The following is a 20,521-nucleotide window of genomic DNA, read 5'->3' as shown; positions in this document are numbered from 1 at the left end:
AAACTTTACTGCCCTCTTTAGTGGTTGCTCTGTTTTATTTATTCAGGGTCTTTTCCTGGGTGGCTGTCTATGGGATCATTTGCCAATTCTTCCCACATTTCTTCGTTGCAGTAATACTTTAAAAATAATTACAGAACACAGTGCTCTTGCAGTACTGTGAAAAATGTGTCCCAAGTGTACTTTCTTCCTGTGAGATGTTGTGGGTTAAGTGGCAACCGTGAATGGCAGTCTGGCACGTTCACTCACTGAGGCTCTGTTGCCTGACGTCTCTGGCTCAGCTCATCTGCCTTCACCCCACGATGGCCTCCCCTACTGTGGTGTGCTTATGTAAGAGAAATTTCCTCTCCTTTCCAATATTTTAGAGAATCACAGATTGGAATCTGCCTACCAGAATCATCTAATTCTGAAAGTTTTAGTGGTGAGTATAGTTTTTATATACAAATCCATTTGAATTTTGAAATCTATTTATATTATTTAATAGGAGGATAAATAGGAAGCCTGGCTTCTAATTTACAGTATTGTATAGTTACTATATTTTGTATAGGCAGGGACGGATTGATTAAGTGAGTTTACATATGCATTCTGTAGTCTTACTACCTATGTGTGTGTTGTAAGACTTCAAGTATAGAAATTAGTAGTATAGCCAATTTCTAGTTATTTAAAAATATAATTAAACGATGTTGTAGACATATTTCTGTTCTCTTCCTCTTGGTGACTTCTTTGTTTCACTCTTCAGCAATTCTTACAATTCAGTTCAGTGATGGACCATTACATTTTTTGAAAGAGGTAGCATTAGATAAATCATTAATTTTGTGAAAGAAATTTCCAAAGTCTAACATTTTCTCAGCATGTTTTAGTGGGTAGGAGGAAAGAAATGGAGAGAAGGCATGGTGTAACCTGCTTGCTCTTTGTGTAAAAGCTCACACATTTTGCCTCTTTTCATCATTATAAATAATAAATACCTACTTGGAAGCCTCTCATTTATCAGGAGATTATCTCAGCCACTAGTAACATAACTGAGGATCAAGAAAGGTGCAGAAAGAGTCCTCTGAACTCTCAACTGTACATTACTCCTAAGAAAGGGATCCAGAGAAACAAGTTTTTGTTCCAGCTACAGGAATCATTCTAAGAAGCTTATTGATCTAGTTTTTCAAGCTTTAACAGATTAGAAACTACTGATAGAAAGGTGTTTAGGTTTCTGGAAGGAGGTAAACTTAGAGAGGCAAGAGTGGTAAAGGAAATGGAAAATTTTTCATAAGTAGGTAATAAAAATTCAACAGTTTTAGCAATTTGGACATTAGAAAAGGTCCAAGCAGTCATACATATCTAAAAAGTCTGTGAAGGCCTCAGGCTAGCACTGGAAATAATTGATAGTCCAAATGCCAGTGTTGTCTGGCCATCCTGGAATCTCTCTGTGGTGAAGGGGAGTGCCAGGCTTGCAGGAGGGAAGCACTGCTAGTGAGGACTCTGGAGAGATCCCCCTTGCCAAGTCCACACGGCTCTTCAGATGGACAGGGGTTCCGGTGAGGTGGGGTGAGCAGGGATTGAGCCCGCCCCGGCTATCTGGGCTGCTGGTTGAGGGTGGGAAAGGCTGGTGTGTTGGAATGTGGTGGAGATGTGCTGGAACTGTCCTGGCCTCCCAAAGCAGTTGTCCTCCAGGCTCTAGGCAGGTACCAGAGTCCTCCTTTGCTCACTGTGATGTTCTTTCCAGAGTTTATGGACATGCTTAGAGAGGAGGAATAGGGAGAAACAAGTATATGCCATCTTGTCAGGACTGGAAGTCCCCTCATTACATTTTTAATGCTATATTATAGTTTTGTTGAAGTACTGTAAAGCAGTGTGAAATCTTGCTCTCTCTCTCTTTTTTTTTTTTTTTTTTTTTTTTTTTTTGGCAGTTCAACTTTCTGAATTGTTTTGCCTCGCTTTTCTACATTGCATTTGTCTTAAGGGATATGAAGCTGTTGCGTCAGGTGAGTGAATAGCAGAAGGTATCCATCTTACAGGTTTTAGAGGTGCTTTCTTATATTCAGGGAATGTGATTGCCTTCACATTATTATTTTTACAGATAAAACCTTACATTTTGTATCTTTCTAAGCCAACTCTAAATAAAAAACCATTAGCAATTGCACTGTATATCATACTCAACTGAAAACACTTGTAAAATTAACCATGTAGTACTGGAAAATAAACTGTTCACCTCAAAGCTTGTAAAAGCAATTCTAATGAAGAAAGTGTATTCCTTAATTGAAGTTTTGTGTGTGTCCCAGAGTGAGGGGTGATTTATAGGACTTTAAATACATTTCATTTTGAAATGAATAAGTTGTCAAACTTTTGAGACCAGCAGATCCCATGCAGTGCTGTGTCTTTTCTGGAGTGTTTAAGAAGTCTGCTATTTACTTTGGTGTGTTGCCATTCTTGGACCACAAATGCCAGGGAATGATAAATTGAGTACAAAATATTGCTATCTAAATTATCTTTTTTATAATTGAGCCAGCTATCAGTAAGTGCTATTCCTTCTTGGTTTTAATATACTGTGGTTGTTAGTAAAAAATATCAAAAGCTTAGGCTTCATAATAGTGTTTACATGAGAACTTGGGATCATTTTTTAGAAAATTGTATAATCAGAAACAGAAGATTTTGTAGTTATGGTTCTAACAGCTTTCATAAAGTAAAATTAAATGCTGTGTTCTTAAGAACACTGGAAATAAGTCAGAGAAATATGACCTCACTGATATGAGAAATTTGAGAAATAAGACAGAGGATCATAGGGGAAGGGAGGGAAAAATGAAACAAGATGAAATCAGAGAGGGAGACAAACCATGAGAGACTCTTAATCTCAGGAAACAAATTGAGGGTTGCTGGAGGGGAGGGGTTTGGGAGGGATGGGGTGACTAGGTGATGGACATTGGGGAGGGTATATGCTATGGTGAGAAAAAAAAAGCCAACATTACATATATTGCTGCTCTTTTTCAAAATTAAAAGTTCAGAATAATACATTTTGAAATTGGTAAGTTGGATATACATACTGTCTTCTGTCCTGCCTTTAGTGTATTAGTAGGGTATGACTTCTCATTTCTAGTACCTTAGAGAGTCTCTTTTTTAAATAGGAGATAAGGGATGGGGATAGGGGAGGACTTTTTAAATAATATAATTTTAATACCAGCAAAGGTGGTATGTGATGGAAACACTCCTGTCCATCTGCGGTAAGTAGAAATTGACACAGCATTTCAGAAACCTACTTGGGCAGCTTTGCCAAGAACCTTAATCCATCCCTAGTAGATCATCAGAGATTGGGCCAAGAATCATGGTACACAGTCATCCAGGGGGTGGTATTTATAGGAGTGAAGGTTGGGAATAATACAGTCAACAACAGTCTATGGGCTACTTGTATTTTTACCTGTGACTGGAAAGAAATATCCTAAGATGTTAATTAGCATGGTTGCATCATTCATATAAGGAGGGAGGATGTATTTGCTTTATAATTTTTTTTAAGTTAATTTTTTTTAAGTTTTGCCAAACTACTTTTTTTTTCAAAGTTGCCAATATCATGTAGATTATTATGTTGTAGCAAGGATGAGATGACAAAAAACACAATTTTAAGTAAAATTGTTCCCCTGCCAACTCATAATTGATTTGTTTCTTATTATAATCTTATTTATATTACAACTTTTTTGTATTTTAGTGTGTCTTAACTGAAAAAAAACAGTAAATTAGAAACATTATTCTAGCACCTAGCTTTTTCAATCCTAGTTTTATAAATAGTGTACTATTTGTTGAAGATTCCATTTTTATTTACTGCATGATTATACAGATTCCATACAAGCTACATTGTCAAATTCCATTTGTGTGTTTCTTTTTAGAGCTTGGCTACTCTCCTTATTACCTCCCAGATCCTTAATCAAATTATGGAATCTCTTCTTCCTTACTGGCTCCAAAAGAAGCACCATGTGCAGGTGAAGAGGAAGGTGCAGGCCTTAAAAGCTGACATTGATGCTACATTATATGAACAAGTTGTCCTAGAAAAAGAAATGGGAACCTACTTGGTAAGTTTGAATATTGCTGAATTAACCATTGACTCAAAGGGAATGACAGTCATACACTGAGCGCAACAAATGTGTATACACTCACTTTCTCAGATGTGGCCACTTTCCTGCCAGTGTCCTCACCAAGAGCTATGTTAAAGCTTAAAAAAAAAGGTGGAACTGGGCATTGAAATGTTGCTGTATTCCATCTGAATTTATGCCTACTAGCAGTAGAGGGAGTTTTGCCGATTCTGTTGCCGCTCTGCAGAGGCTTGAGGGCCATTGCTGCAAAGATGCTAGAGCCGGGGATGAGAAGGCTGTGGAGAGGCAGCACTGGCTGGCTCAGGGTGCTGCCTACGCCTGGAGGAGACTGAAGCCTGCTGCTGAACTGGAGGGCCTATCTGCAGATTCATTTCTAGCTTAAATTACTTAGTGGCATGGTAAATATGACAGAGCATGTCTGAGTTCACCAGGGATCTGCTGGCAGTGTGGCCACTTGTAACAGTGAAGCATCTAGCTTCTGAGACCCGCCCATACGTTCAATGGGCAAGGGGTGTTGGGCCCCGTCTGCCCCACGTCACTGTTTCTGTATCCTATACCTTCCTTCTCAGCTTGGGACTCTCCTGAGGGAGACAGACCCTGCAGTGGTTCATCAGGGAGGGTCCGTTACTGGCAAACTCTCTTAGTCTTGTCTTCCATCTTGGTGAATTGTCTTGTGAGTTTCTTGGCTCACATGCCTCTTTTTCTGATGTGCATGCAAGTTTTAGTTGATACGTTCATCTTAAGGAGGAGTATATTCTCTCTCTGCCCTATTCTCTCTCACTTTTCCCTGCCTTGTTTACACAACTGTCCCATGAACTGTTAAGTCCTTAGTCCAGACCTGGGCATTTGTAGCCCAGAGCTGCCACCTTGTGATGACCTTGGAGATTTTGGAGAGCCAGTAGGTAGTGTGATGTGGACCCAAGCTGTAGTTCCAGAGCAGCAACTGTGGCTTTTTGCAGCTCCCTTTCAGGGACAGTTCCACTGTCCTAGCTCCTGGTTTTGTGCATATGGCCTTACATTTTTGGCACTTCATGACATCTGATAATACCTTTATGAAGGAAGGTAAGATAAGCATGGCTTTTCCAGTTATGTGGCACTGGAGTGGGGTACCTTTGTCCCCTGCCCCACAGATGCAGATCTAGCTGCCACTGTTGGCCAGGCTCTGGCTTACCACCTTGCATTCTGTTCCATTTCTCACCTATGCAGCTGTTTTTCTAATTTTTGAGTGGCAATATGCCTGCGATGAAAATACATGTATATACACTAGCATTTTCTGTCACTGCTCTTTGGGAGAGAAGGTGATTCAGAGTATAAATTTATAGCACACTTGATCAGTAACACGATTTATGCTTATTCATGAAGTGTCAGAGAAAACACAGGAGTGTGTGTACACATGCACACACACAACACAGAGGCATGTGCACTCAGGACAAGTTAAAGGAACACATTTGCGCAGTGGGATGCCATCATGCCTGAATTGGTTGAGGGCTAGCTTACTGTGTCCTAAAGATTCTGTCTGATTCACACTGCGTCCGAATCCTTTCCTTGCTTGTTCTGGGGACTGGTATTTCTGACTGTATATATTTTTCATCTTTCCACTCTTTTATGGAAGACAACCAGCAGTCTTTCCCCGCCAAGCTCTTTATTCCGTTGCCTCTGCATCTCCTTTCATTTTTACATGCCTCTTTTCCCAGGGCTCACCTGGAGCTCCCACATCTCCCATTTCCCCTTCTCCCTGCCCCACCTGTCAGCAGCCCCTTGTCCCAAACCAAGCAAAGCTTCACACTTCTCCTGTTTGTGTCCTGTCTTTCCTGCCCCTCACAGTTTCTTGAAATAATTCTCTACATTATTATCATCTCTACTTCCCTACTTCTCTTCCTGTAATCAGTTAGAATCTGCTTCCATCTCTTTTTCTTCTGAATTATTTGGGCAAACAACATCATCCCCTGAAGTACTCTGAATCAAATTCATACTCTTCTCTAGACCAGTTTCTTCTCCTTTCCTCCTGGCTCAGTGAATGATACATCATAATTCAAACAATGTGCCCCTTGCCCCAGAAATTTTAATTCATCTAAGAATTGTAGAATCTTAGACCCTGCCAGAATCTTAGACCTTCCTTTTTTTGGCACTTGATGACATCTGATAATACCTTTATGAAGGAAGGTAAGATAAGCCTGGTTTTTCCCATGTTAATAAAAGGGAAATGAAGTTCTATGTTCTTAATCACTTGGCCACTAAATCAGGAACAAAATTCAAGACTGCTTTTCCAGTTCAGTCTTCCTGTCATTGAACACAGGCTCTCTGATGTGAAGTAAAGGAAGGAGAACACTAGTTTCTCTTGCAGTCCTGGGTCTGTGCGTGAACACTGGGGTTGGCAGTGCTACTTCTCGGGTTGGTTGCAGAATCCTGTGTGATCTGATATGTTTCGCCCTCATCCTCTCCTTTCTCCTTTCTCCAGGTTTTGGGGAAAAAAAACCAATCCAACTGAAACACAAAAAACATTGTAAAAGTAATACTTATTATGCACTATGGGAAACTTGGATAATGCAGGACAGAGTAAAAATTATGGAAAAAGAAAACCTCCATAATGTCCCCACCAGGGGTAATCTGCTAGGGTCTTCTGACCCTGCTGTCAGCCATAGGGTAAGGCCGAGTCATGCCTCGGTCTACACTGTGTACCACTCCCCCTCACCTGTGAACAGCCAGTTCCCATCCACCTGCATAACTGCATGAGTATGAATTTGCATGGTGAGTACTCCAGTCAGAGCAGCATATAGCTGCACAGTAAATGAGCTGCCTTCTAGTAAGACAGACATTAAGAAATTTGCTAAAAACATAAACAAGTGTTACTCTTTACACTGAACATTTTTGTCTTAGAAAATGTACTTACTTTTCAAGCAGTATTTTATTGTTGTTAATGTTTTTATTTACATGAATCAATGAGACTTTTTTTTTTTTTTTTACAGTTTTGAGTTTTAATTTCAAATATGGTAAACATCATTAGGTAGAACTCCTACAAACAAAAGACCTTTGGTGTCCTCAGTCATTTTTTTTTTAATTTTATTTTATTTTTTCAGTATTCCAAGATTCATTGTTTATGCACCACACCCAGGGCTCCATGCACTACATGCCCTTCTTAATACCTACCACAGGCTTACCCATCACCCTACACCCTCCCCTCCAAAAACCTCAGTTTGTTTCTCAAAGTCCACAGTCTCTCGTGCTTCATCTCCCCCTCTGATTTCTCCCATTTCACTTTTCCTTTTCCTTCTCCTAATGTCCTCCATGTATTCCGTATGCTCCACAAGCAAGTGAAACCATATGATAATTAACTCTCTCTGCTTGACTTATTTCACTCAGCATAATCTCTTCCAGTCCCGTCCATGTTGATACAAAAGTTGGGTATTCATCCTTTCTGATGGAGGCATAATACTCCATTTTATATATGGACCACAACATCTTTATCCATTCGTCTGTTGAAGGCCAAGATGACTCTTTTCACAGTTTGGCAGTTGTGGCCATTGCCGCTATGAAAATTGGGGTACAGATGGCCCCTCTTTTCACTACATCTGTATCTTTGGGGTAAATACCCAGTACTGCAATTGCAGGGTCATAAGGGTAGCTCTATTTTTCATTTCTTAAAGAATCTTCACACAGTTTTCCAAAGCAGCTGCACCAACTTGCATTTCCACCAACAGTGTAAGAGGGTTCCCTTTTTTCCACATTCTCTCCAGTAATTTTTATTTACTGTCTTGTTGATTTTGGCCATTCTAACCAGTGTAAGGTGGTATCTCAGTGTGGTTTTGATTTGCATCTCCCTGATGGCTAATGATGATGAACATTTTTTCATGTGTCTGTTAGCCATTTGTATGTCTTCTTTGGAGAAGTGTCTGTTCATGTCTTCTGCCCATTTTTTTGACATGATTATCTGATTTTTGAGTGTTGAGTTTGAGGAGTTCTTTATAGATCTTAGGTATCAGCCCTTTGTCTATAGTGTCATTAGTGAATATCTTCTACCCTTTTGTGGGTTGCCTCTTTGTTTTGTTGACTGTTTCCTTTGCTGTGCAGGAGCTTTTTATCTTGATGAAGTCCCAAAAGTTCATTTTTGCTTTTGTTTCCTTTGCCTTGTCCTCAGTCATTTTTAAGAGTTTAGAGCTTCAAAGACCAAAAAGCTTGAAAACTGTGAATCTGAGATAACCTCCCTGCCTTTTTTGTTTTTCAAGTCATTGGCTTTGGTGCAGCCAGTTGGTCCCCTTGTTTCCTGGTAAGATTCAAGCTTAGCAGTTACCGAAGGTACCATTATTATACCCCATTAGGAGGCATGATGTCAGGTTGCCCCCCCCCCCCCCGTGGGGCCACCTTGTTCTATCCCTTGATTGACCTGATGATAAGCAGATTGTAGAGGTGGTTTTTCACTTTGTAATGAATCTACTGCTAGATACTTTGAGACTTTCCTGTTTCCTTTTATTGGTACCCTTAAAAAATAGTTTTTAATTGGTTGTTGCTAGTACATGGGAATGCTGTTGATTTTTGTATGTTTTATCCAGCAACCTTGCTGAATCCTGCCATTATTTCCAATCAACTTTCTTGGATTTTCATGTCGACGGATATTTCAACTGTAAATAAATAATGACTGTTTTCTTTCTTCCTTCATCTTGATAGTTATTGTCTTTTGGGTTCACTAATATGTTCAGTATAATTTGGACAGAATTAGTTACAACAGGAATCTTTCTCTTGTTCCTGATTTTTTTTTTTCCCCTCATCATTGAGAGTCATGTCACATGTTTCTGGTAGATAACTTTTTATCAGTTTAAAAATGGTTCTTTTCCTGTATTTACTAAGAGTTTGTATTGTGAAGGATGTTAAATTTTATCAAATTTTTCATTTATTTCTTCTTTTGAGATTATCATATTAAATAAAGTGTTTTCATTTTTTTAATATTTTCACTTACAATAATAAATTTCCTAATGGAATACCATGTTACATTTAAATGATTAATTCCACTTGGTAAGTATTTTTAAATATATATTGTTATATTGAATATGTCAGTATTTTATTTAGGATTTCGTGTCACTTAATAATTTTCCTTTCTTGATCGCTGAGGGCAGGGTACCCATGCTATTTATCATGGTAGCTCTTAGCATGTTATGTCAATATAATATGGAATAAGGAACAGTTTTAGGAAAAGAATGGCCAGCCTTGATGTCTGTGTGCTGCTTACTTGCCCTCAGTATACTTTTTCTTTGTCCTGCACTCAGCATAGGGAACTCTCAGACATGGTGTTTCTCCAGGGCTGGTTTTAAGGAGCCAGTGGGATGGATCACCTGAAACTTGAAACTTTTTTTCATTCATTTAATAAATAGATGTGTAAAAGTAGTTATAGTTTCATAGCAAGTATTGTTAATGACTTCTTTGTTTTTAAAATTTTGGTTGGTTGGTCCTTGCTAACTTGTTGCTAATAGGGTAGAGTGTTTCTTAGTTAATATATTTTTGTTTATGTATGCAGTTATATACTTTGTTGAATTTGCATTTTTTTTCTTTCTTGTTGTTGGGGGTATGTCCCTGATTTGCTAAATTTACTGGCTTTAAAGTGCTCAGTAGTGTTAAGAGTACTGATGAAGTGTTAACATGTGCATACGACACTCACTTGATGTGTGAGATAGAAACAGAACGTGTGGTGTGCTGCTGTGTGGGGGTAGGGACTCCCTGGGTGCTGTATGCTAAAATGCCAAGAAGACTTGGGCATGCCTTCTGGAGGCTGCCTAGTGGCACATCCAGGAGAATTTGTCTCTACATCTCTGCAGAGGCCCAGCCTTGTACTGTCGGAGCTGAAAAAGTGGTTTTGAAAGCTGAATGGGGGCTATCAGGATTTCTTAAGACTGAATTGTGGTAAAAATGGCTTAATAGCTAAGATTTTCACTCTTTCCTAACTCTTGATTTCTACACTTTTCAGAGAGATGAATCGATGCTATATCGGTCGCTATATTTTAAAACCACATCTATATGCTGCAACACAGCATAAGGAAATACATAGAAGCAAATGCAACCAAAGAGTGGTTTAGAAACTACTCACCACTGAATCTCCAGCTGAGCACCAACCCCCCGCCTCTCTCTGCCTCACCTCGCCCCCAGCCCAGCTCCGGAGGCACCCATGAGCCTTGAAAATAGCCAGAGACTAACTCAGAATCCCTGGGTTCCTGCTTTGTCCACATACCCAGAGCATCTGGAGGAAGCACGTTCTGCCATTCTCAGTACTTATGTTTGGGTATTTTCTATTTTAGTGAAATACAAAACAAGAAAAGAAACTGACTAGGAGTGGAATCTGACCTACACTAAGCTCAGCTACTGAGCCTAATATACGTGTCTTGGTGAAAGATGGACTCTGAGATACCATAATAATAATTATAATAACTCATTTTAGAATTATTCTATATAATATAGAATATATAGAGAATATAATATAGAATATTTAATAATATATAAATATTTACTTATATATTTTTATGTAATTTATCAAATTTATATAATTTATTTATATAATTACATACTCTTTTTTAAAAGATTTTATTTATTTATTTGACAGAGAAAGAAGGATCACAAGTAGGCAAAGAGGCAGGCAGAGGGAGAGGGGGAAGCATTCTTCCTGCTGAGCAGAGAGCCTGATGTGGGGCTTGATCCCAGGACCCTGAGATCATGACCTAAACAGAAAGCAGAGGCTTATTAACTCACTGAGCCACCCAGGTGCCCCTATAATTATATATTCTATATATGATCTCTATATATTCTAGATATAATCTAATTATATGTTTTGTATAATTCTATATAATTACATATTCTATTATATAATGCCTATATTATATATAATTTTATATATTATATTAATTAATATATAGAATATATAGTATATATATACTATCTCTAGTATATAGTTATGCATATATTTATATTTTATAATACACAGAATATATGTAGAACATATAGAATATATACATATAAAATACTTGTCACAATATTTTACTTAATAATTGCTTTAAAATATTGTGACAAGTACTTTTACTAGATCTGGAGTTGTTGCAGCCTGTGCACTTGGATGGTCATGAGGAGGCCTGAGGGTGCTGGAAGTAGGCAAGCCTGGCCTTAGGCCTTACGAGGGCTGGGTCTGTCACTCAGTCACTGCATGGCGTAGAGCACTGCGTGGCTTCTCTGGGTCAGAATAAATGTGTGTTGTGAGTAGCAGGCCTCCAGTGAGGAGTTTGAGTAGCATGTCACTGGGTCCTGGAGAGTTGTAATGTCACTCAAGTGGCAAGTGAGAGTCACCAGTGCCCAAGCATCCTACTTCGGTGAAGGCTCCTTTGTCCAATTATTAAGTAACTAAATAACTTAACTCATACTGATATTTATGTTTCTCCCCCACCAAGCTGAGGGCATATAATGATTGTTGCCCCTTTCTTTCTTTAGACTAAATCTATTAAAACCTATTAGCAAGGTTTTTAAACATAGTTTGAGAAAAGATTTCTTCTTGCTTCTGTGGTTTCCCCACTTTCTGCTGTGGATTTTCTCGTTGGCCTCTTTGGTATATCTGCTGCTTCTGACGGTGTGACTCTCAGGAGGTCCTTGTTACTACCAGCTTTTTTTCTTTACTTTTTAAAAAATTGGGATCTAATTCACATGCCATAAAATTCACCATTTTGAGTCAGTACAATGTAATGATTTTTAGTGAATTCACAAGGTTTTACAACAATGACCACTAAGTCCAGAATGTTTCCTCATCCCTGAAAGAAACCTGACACCCATTAAGCTGTCAGTCCCTACCCCAGTGTCTGGCAACCACCAATGTGCATTCTGTCTCTGTGGATTTTCCTGCTGTATGCATGTCATGTACATGGAATCCTCCAGTATGTGGCTTTTGTGTCTAGTTTTTTTCACTAAGCATAGTACTTTCAGGGTTCATCCATGAGATAGCATTTATCCATACTTCATTCCTTTCTGTGGTTGGATAATATTCCCTTGTATGAATATACTACATTTTATATATTCATTCATCAGTTGATAGATATTTGGATTGTTTCCATTTTTTGGCTGTTAGAAATAATTCTAGTATGAACATTTGTGTGCAAGCTTTTATATGAATGTATGTTTCTTATGAACATATGTTACCATAGGCTAGGTCATATGTTCACTCTCTGTTTCACTTTTTGAGGAACTGCCAAACTATTTTCAGAGGCCGTGGTACCATTTTACATCCCTGCCAGTTCACTTTTTTCTACATCTATATCAACACTTGTTATGTAAGATTTATTTATGAGAGAGACAGCATGTGCACGAGTCGGGGGAGGGCCAGGGGAGGAGGGAGAGAGAATCTCAAGTAGACCCCACGCTGAGCATAGAGCCAGACTTGGGGCTTGATCTCATGACCATGAGATCATGACCTCAACAAGACCAAGAGTCACACACAACCAACTGAGCCACCCAGACGTCCCTCCCCTTTTTTAATGATAGCCACACCTAATACATGTGAAATGGTATTTCATTGTGGATTTGATTTGCGTCTTTCTTTCTCTTTCTTTCTTTCTTTCTTTCTTTTTCTTTTTAAGATTTTGTTTATTTATTTGACAGAAATAATAAGTAGGCAGAGAGAGAGGAAGGGAAGTGGGCTCCTTGCTGAGCAGAAAGCCCAATGCAGGGCTCCATCCCAGGACCCTGGGATCATGACCTGAGCAGAAGACAGAGGCTTTAACCCACTGAGCGACCCAGGCACCTCTGATTTGCATTTTCTTAATGCCTAAAGATACTGATCATCTTTTCATGTGCTTTTTGACCATTTTGTCTCTTCTTTGGGGAAGTACATATTCATATTCTTTGCCCATTTTTCATTGGATTATGTGTCTTTTTATTATTTCATTGCAAAAATTCTTCATATATTCTAATATAAATTTCTTTCTTTCTTTTTTGTTTAAAGAGCGAGTGTGAGAGGGATGGAGAGAGGGGCAGAGATGGTGGGAGAGAGAAAATCTTAAGCAGTCTCCCTACCTAGCACAGAACCTGATCAGGGCTCAGTCTCATCATCATGAGATCATGACCTGAGCTGAAATCCAAGAGTTGGCTGCTTAACTGACTGAGCCACTCAGATGCCCCTGAATATAAATTTCTTATCAGCTATATGATTTGCAAATATTTCTTATCGTTCTGTGGGTTAGCTTATTTTCTTGAGTGTCCTTTGATGCATAAAAGTTTTTAATTTTGATGGAGTCAGATTTCTCTCTTTTTTTGATGCTTGTTCTTTTGCTGTCATCTCTAAGAAACCATTGCCTTATCTAAACACAGGAAGATTTACTTACTCCTGTGTTTTGTGCTAAGAATTTTATAGACTTAGCTTTTACATTTAGGTCTGACCCATTTTGAATTAATTTTTGTAGATAGTATGAGGAAGGAGTCCAGATTCATTCTTTTGCATGTGGATATCCAGCTGTCCTACCACCATTTGTTTTTAAAAAAATCATTTTTTTCTTCATTGAAGGATCTTCACACATTTGTTGAAAATTGTAAGTCTATAGATATATGGATTTGTTTCTGGACTCTCAGTGCTATTCCTCTACATGTCTATCCTTATGCTGGTACTACACTGTCCTGATTACTGTAGCTTAGTAGTAGGTTTTCAAATCAGGAAATGTAATTTCTCTAACTTTGTTCTTTTTCAAGATTGTTTTGGCAATTCTGGGTCCCTTACATTTCCTTATGATTTTAGGATTAGCTTGTGCATTTCTTTTAAAAATGCAGTTGGAAGTTTGATTGCATCGATTCTATTCATCAATTTGGGGAGTATTTCCGTTTTAATATTAAGTTTTCTAATCTGTAAGCATGGATTGTCTTTCTGTTTATTTAAGTCTTTAATTTCTTTCAGCAATGATTTGCGGTTTTCAGTGTACAAATCTTGCATTCTGTTAAATATATTACTAAGTGTTTTATTCTTTTTTTTTTTTTTTAAGATTTTATTTATTTATTTGTCAGAGAGAGAGCATAAGCAGGCAGAGTGGCAGGCAGAGGCAGAGAGAGAAGCAGACTCCCTGCTGAGCAAGGAGCCCGATTTGGGGCTCGATCCCAGGAACCTGGGATCATGACCTGAGCTGAAGGCAGCGGCCCAACCAACTGAGCCACCCAGGTGTCCCCTAAGTGTTTTATTCTTTTTGGTACTACTATAAATGAATTTTTTAAAAATTTCATTTTGAGGTTGTTCATTGCTGGTTTCTAGAAATACCACTGATTTTTGTAGGTTAATCTTATATCCTGCAACTGTACTGAAGTTTATTATTAGATTGCTTATAATTAGACCTAATAATCTTTTGGGGGGAGTTCCTTAGGGTTTTTTGGTATGTAATATCATGTCCTGGGCAAATAGAAATAGTTCTACGTTTTTTCTTGTTCTGGATGGCTCTTATTTCTTTCTTTGCCTTATTGTTCTGGTCAGAACCCTAAGGACAGTGTTGAATAGCAGAGTTAAGAGCAGACATTCTTGTCTTGTTCCTGATCTTAGGTGGGAAGCTTTTAATTTTTCACCATTAAGTATGATGTTAGCTGTGGTGATTCATAGATGCTGTTTATCAGTTTGAGAAAATTCTCTATGATTACAATTTGTTGAGTGTTTTTATCATGAAAGGGTATCAGATTTTGTTTTTTTTTTTTTCCTGTATCCATTGAGATTATTATAGAATTATATAAAGATATATATATTTAGGGATCTCTGGGTGGCTCAGTTAGTTAAACATCTGCCTTTGGCTCAGATCATGATTCCAGGGTCCTGGAATTGAGTCTCACATCAGGCTCCTTACTCAGTGAAGAACCTGCTTCTTCCTCTGCCTGTTACTCCCTCGGCTTGTGCTCTCTCTCACTCTCTCTCTCTGACAAATAAACAAAATCTTAAAATATATTATATAAATTATATATATATCTATCAAATTTTGTTGTGTTTATGTATTTCCTTTTGCTTGCTCTAGATTTAGTTTACTGTTGTTTTACTAGATTCAAAGGGGAAAATTTTAGCTGTTTTGAGATCTGCCTTTTTTTTTTTTAAATGAAAGCCTTTATACCCATGAACTTCTATCTGAGCTCTGTTTTTACAGCATCCTATAAGTTTTGATATATTGTATCTTAATTTTCATTCATTTTAGTATTTTCTAATTTTTCTCATGATTTCTTCTTTGACTTATTGTTTTTTAGTAGTATGTTGGTTAATATCCATACAATGTGTGAATTTCCCAAATTTCCCTCTGTTATTGATTTCCACTTTCATTCCATTGTGGTCAAAGAGTATTTTGTATGATTTGTAAGCCTTTCAGATTTGTTGAGAATTGTTTTACGATCTAACATCTCATCTATCCTGAAGAATGTTTCATGTGTACTTGGGAAAAATGAGTATTCTATTGTTGAGTTCAGTGTTATGTAGATGTTGATGTGGGGCTGCAAGTGAACGGTCAAGAAAGAATTGCTTCTTGTCCACAGGGACAGGACCTTTGGGCAGAAGAAGTTGCACTTTTGCTTAATGAGTCTGGTGGTTATATGCTTAATACTCAAGGGGGAAGGGACATGTAGGGAGTGTTAAATCGTAAATGTTTCTTCAAATTCTAGTCTTGACATTACTTTTGCAAATTTTTCTTGTGCTTATCATTCAATTTGACTGAGATTAACTATCAGTGAGATGTACAGGTAGTCTTGAGATCCTTTAAGAATGCAGCAACAAGCACTTAATTTGGTCCTTATCAAACTTATGCAGGCCATAGATCAACCTACAGGGCTAAAGGTGAACATTTTTCTGCTTCTGTCCTTCATCACATGTCTTTAGGTCTCTCTTTTTGTGGTGGGGAATGCTTTCAGCACTAAACCAGGAAGTTTAAAACTGTGCCTTAACATTCCCTTCCTGCTTATGCAGAGGTGAGATCTTAGAGCCTTCTAAGATCTTTCCTGAGATCTATGCATGATCCTAGGCATGTGCCTGGTTGTCTAGGTTTCCAGGAAAATGTTGGAACTCTTCAACCCCCTGTGAATGTCTCTTTCCTCAGCTTGCCCTTTTGAGCTCCCTGGCTAGTCTCTTGTTTGCCTCAACTGCTATCCATTACCTCAGGCAGACTGAGGTTTAAAAATTCAACTGACATACCCAGGGAGAAGCCTTTAGCACTCAACGAGATTTGATGAAGTTGAATAAAGATGAGCCTTTTGAGTGAGGTTTTCTAGGGTCCTACTAAACAGGTCATATAATGATTTCCCTTTGGGAGTGAGGCTTTCAAAGATCTCCAGGCCCACCTTGCTCCCTCTGGTCCTGGGAGTGTATGCTGTTTTTGGTTTTTTGTTTTTCTTTTTAATGTTCTACAGAGCTGGGGAGTAGGAGATGAGACTAGAATAACTTAAAATGCCAGAAGATTGAGATGTTTGTTATGACTGTATGCAGCCAGAATTGCTACAAGCCTTTAGTTAATTTCCAGAGTACCCGAAAAATTGATTCTGACACATTTTGCCATCTTTTCTATTCTCATGGAGGGGCAAAGTTCTGGAGGTCCTTACTCTTCCATTTTCACTGACATCACTGATAGAGGAGAGACATTAGTTTCGAAGCCAACAGCCAAGAAAGAATTTTTGAGATGTCTTTAGTGCAAAAAGGTGGTTTTATTAAAGCATGGGGACAAGATCTCTGGGCAGAAAGAGCTGCACGGAGGGGATGAGGAGTGACCCATTATAAACTTGCAAATTGGAAGGGGGTTAAGGATAGCATAAGCCTTCTATGTATTTTGGAAACAAGGTTTTCAGGATCCTGAGGGGGCTAGCTCTTGTTAAGAAAAGGCCATTCATCATTGTTTAGTAAGCCTTCAGTCATTAGACCCTTCAGATATATATACTTGGATCTTATGCTTGGAGGATGATTGCCAACATGTATCTTGGCGGGGAGGGGGGAGAGTGGTGAGATAAAGGAAGTTTCCAAAAGAATTTTTATGTTAAAGTAGACTTTACAGCATTCTGGGGGTTTGGGACTGATGTTGCCTTTTGCCCTTAGCAAAGTATTAATGTCGAGGCAGCTTAGTTCTTAGAGGAAGGTCACTCTGCTTATTTTAAGGACTTGTCAATGGGCTGTAAGTAGTGAGGAAATTTAATAATTTTTCTTTTGCCTTTGTTTTCCACATCATCACCACCTCAGTTTTTTATTGGAAGGTCAGGGACTGAGATTCTGGGGTACCCATGGTGTGAGGGGGCAGTCATCCAAGATTTTTTTAATTTAATTTAATTTTTCAGTGTTCTAAGATTCATTGTTTATGTACCACACCCAGTGCTCCAAGCAATATGTGCCCTCCTTAATAAGATTTCTAATGGTGATATTGAATCATTTCTTTTCAGTTGATCAAGAGCAAACATCTTTAGCTTTGCTGTTATTATGTAATAATTCAGTGATTTGGCACAATGAAATGAGTAGCTAAGTCATTTTTTCATTCTTTCAGGAACTTAAATATAAAATTGCTTTTGAATTTATGTAAAATCTGTTGTTGAGAAGAAGAAATTGAGAGGAATTCTGAGATTTTTTTTTGGTTGGAGGCCAGTGTTTTGGGTAATATAACGTTGTTCCTGTTATATGATATTAAAACAATGCCTTTTTTTTCTTGCGGTTTACATTTTCAGGGTACCTTTGATGATTACTTGGAATTATTCCTTCAGTTTGGTTACGTGAGCCTTTTCTCCTGCGTTTACCCATTAGCAGCTGCCTTTGCTGTGTTAAATAACTTCACTGAAGTTAATTCAGATGCCTTAAAAATGTGCAGAGTCCTCAAACGGCCATTCTCAGAACCTTCAGCCAATATTGGTGTATGGCAGGTAAAAATTTATTCCTTTGGGGGAAAAAATTAGCAAAATGGGACCTTATGATTAAAAATAAAAGTGCTCAGAAGAGATTTGGAAAAATTGGATGTTATCCTGTTTATTTTTATTTATTAATTTTTTTGGCCACAAACTAGCTGTGTGACTTCACATAGTTACTAACTTCTTCTGGACCTTGCTTTTCTTGTTTTTAAAATTAGGGATGGGGCGGGGGAGGTAAATTATAATTTTTATGACCCCTTTCAGACATAAAATTCTAATAGTTTTCTAGGAAAGTAGCCAGCTGGGATTTTACCCTCTGGATGGTAAAGAGGCCCTCCCACTGCAGTGTCAATGCAGATCACGTGGGGAGCCTGGACTTCCACACTTACCCAGGAATAATGAGGTTCCCTTTCTAGTTTCTGCTGCAGTGATCTCAGATAAAGCCTAATGGAGAGTCAGACATTTCACCACCACTCAGCACAGCAGAGGCCACATGGGAGTGCACATGAGCCATTTGTACTGCTCCAAGCAAAAGAGATACCAGTGGGGAGGTTAGTGGGAAGCCAGGACTCTGATCCCTGTCCAGTAATAATAAGGATACCATCCCCCACTTTGGGTGTCAGTGGTGTCCAAATGGGCAACCTAACAAGATGTCACTTCTTTCCCTGCTGGAGTGATGTCAGAGGAACCAACTAAAACAAAAGTTTTAAATAAAATGTAGAATCTTATAACACCCAAAATGTCCAGGGTTCTATTAAAAAATCATCATACCAAGAACCAGGATGTTACCTCCACCAAAAAAGGTGATATAGTCAGTAGATGCCACAATCAAGGTATCAGATGTTAGAAATATCAGACAAATATTCTAAAGCAGCTTTGATAGAATGAATACATCTAAAACAGATGGAAAAATAGAATATCTGAGCAAAGAAATAGAAGATATGAAGGAGAGGCAAATAGATATTTTAGAAGTGGAAAATATAATTAAAATAAAAAACTCAGGGGCACCTGGGTGGCTCAGTGGGTTAAAGCCTCTGCCTTCGGCTCAGGTCACGATCCCGATCCCAGGGTCCTGGGATCGAGCCTGGCATCTGGCTCTCTCAGGAAGCCTGCTTCCCTTCCCCTCTCTCTGCCCGCCTCTCTGCCTACTTGTGATCTCTTTCTGTCAAATAAATAAATAAAATTAAAAAAAAAAAAAAACTCAGTGGATGAGTGCAGGAGCAGAATGGAAGGAGTAAAGATCAGAAACTGGAAAACAGTGCAATAGAAATGATTCAATCTGAATAGCAGACAAAAAATAGCCAAAGTAAATACAACCTCAGAGACCTGCATGACTCTAACAGAAAATCTAACATTCTTGCTGTTGGTGTTCCAGAAGGAAAGGAGAAAGGAGGGGCTAAAAAATATTTGAAGTAATAATGGCCAAAACTTTTTGATTTGGTAAAAGAACTAAAACTACAGATTCAAGAAACTGATTGAATCGCAAATAGAATAAGCCCCAAAAGTCTGTGCCAAACACATTGTAACTAAACACATGAACGCTAAAGACAAACACTTGAAAGCACCAGGAGAGAAATGACTTGTTACCTACTATAGGAGAAGACAATTAGAATGACAGCCAGTTTTTCATCAGAAACCATGGAGGCTGGGGTGCCTGGGTGGCTCAGTGGGTTAAAGCCTCTGCTTTCGGCTCAGGTCATGATCCCAGGGTCCTGGGATAGAGCCCCACATCGGGCTCTCTGCTCAGCAGGGAGCCTGCTTCCTCCTCTCTCTCTCTGTCTGCCTCTCTGCCTACTTGTGATATCTGTCTGTCAAATAAATAAATAAATCTTAAAAAAAAAAAAAAAGAAAGAAACCATGGAGGCTGGAGTCAAGTGGCATAGTATCTTTTAAGCACTTAAAGAAAAGTTCCATTAATACAGAATCCTATATTCAGAGAAAATATCCTTCAGGATTAAAAAGAAAATCAAGACACTCTTAGATGAAGGAAAACTAAGAGAATTTGTTGCCAGAAGACCTATCCTAAAAGAATAGCTAAAAGAAACTCTCTATACTTAAGGAAATGATAAAAGAAGGGACCTGGGAGCATTAGGAAGAAAAACCATGGTAAGCAAAAATACAAGTAAACATATTAGACTTTTCCTGTCTTGAGTCTCTAAAGTTATATATGACAATTGAAATAGAAATTATAACACTATCTAATGATTCTAAATATATGTGGAGACAACACTAAGAAACTATACGGAAAGGTAAAAGGAGGTGAGGTTTCTTTATATCACTCAAACTAATAGATGACGACACAAGTAGACTAATTATTTATAGACGGTCCCCAACTTACAATAGTTCAAATTACGATTTTTTGACTTTACAACAGTGTGAAAACAATACGTATTCAATAGAAATCATACCTCATCTTTAATTTGGATCTTTTCCTAAGCCAGTGGTATGCAGTATGATCCTCTCTCATGATTCTGGGCAGCAAGCTGTATAGTCATAAGGGTCAACAGTCAATACACCTAGAACTGTCTGTACCCACACAACCATTATGTTTTTTACTTTCAATACAGTGTTTAACAAATTACATGAGATATTCAACACTTTATTATAAAGTAGGCTTTGTGTTA

General features: G+C 38.3%; 1 protein-coding gene across 4 annotated transcripts in view; it reads left to right on the top strand.

The window, feature by feature from the left end:
- The window catches only part of ANO10 (anoctamin 10), a 236,668-nt gene that overhangs the window by 37,524 nt on the left and 178,623 nt on the right, over positions 1-20,521 (top strand). For all 4 annotated transcript variants that reach the window (XM_059162278.1, XM_059162279.1, XM_059162276.1 and 1 more), the window contains 4 exons: positions 363-418; positions 1,896-1,970; positions 3,861-4,043; positions 17,721-17,912. In XM_059162278.1, coding sequence (XP_059018261.1) covers positions 363-418; positions 1,896-1,970; positions 3,861-4,043; positions 17,721-17,912 — 506 coding nt within the window. The remainder of the gene's footprint in view (positions 1-362; positions 419-1,895; positions 1,971-3,860; positions 4,044-17,720; positions 17,913-20,521) is intronic.

This window comes from Mustela lutreola, chromosome 2, assembly GCF_030435805.1.
Source record: "Mustela lutreola isolate mMusLut2 chromosome 2, mMusLut2.pri, whole genome shotgun sequence".
Classification (NCBI taxonomy): Eukaryota; Metazoa; Chordata; class Mammalia; order Carnivora; family Mustelidae; genus Mustela; species Mustela lutreola.
This window is presented reverse-complemented; position numbering and strand designations above follow the sequence as displayed.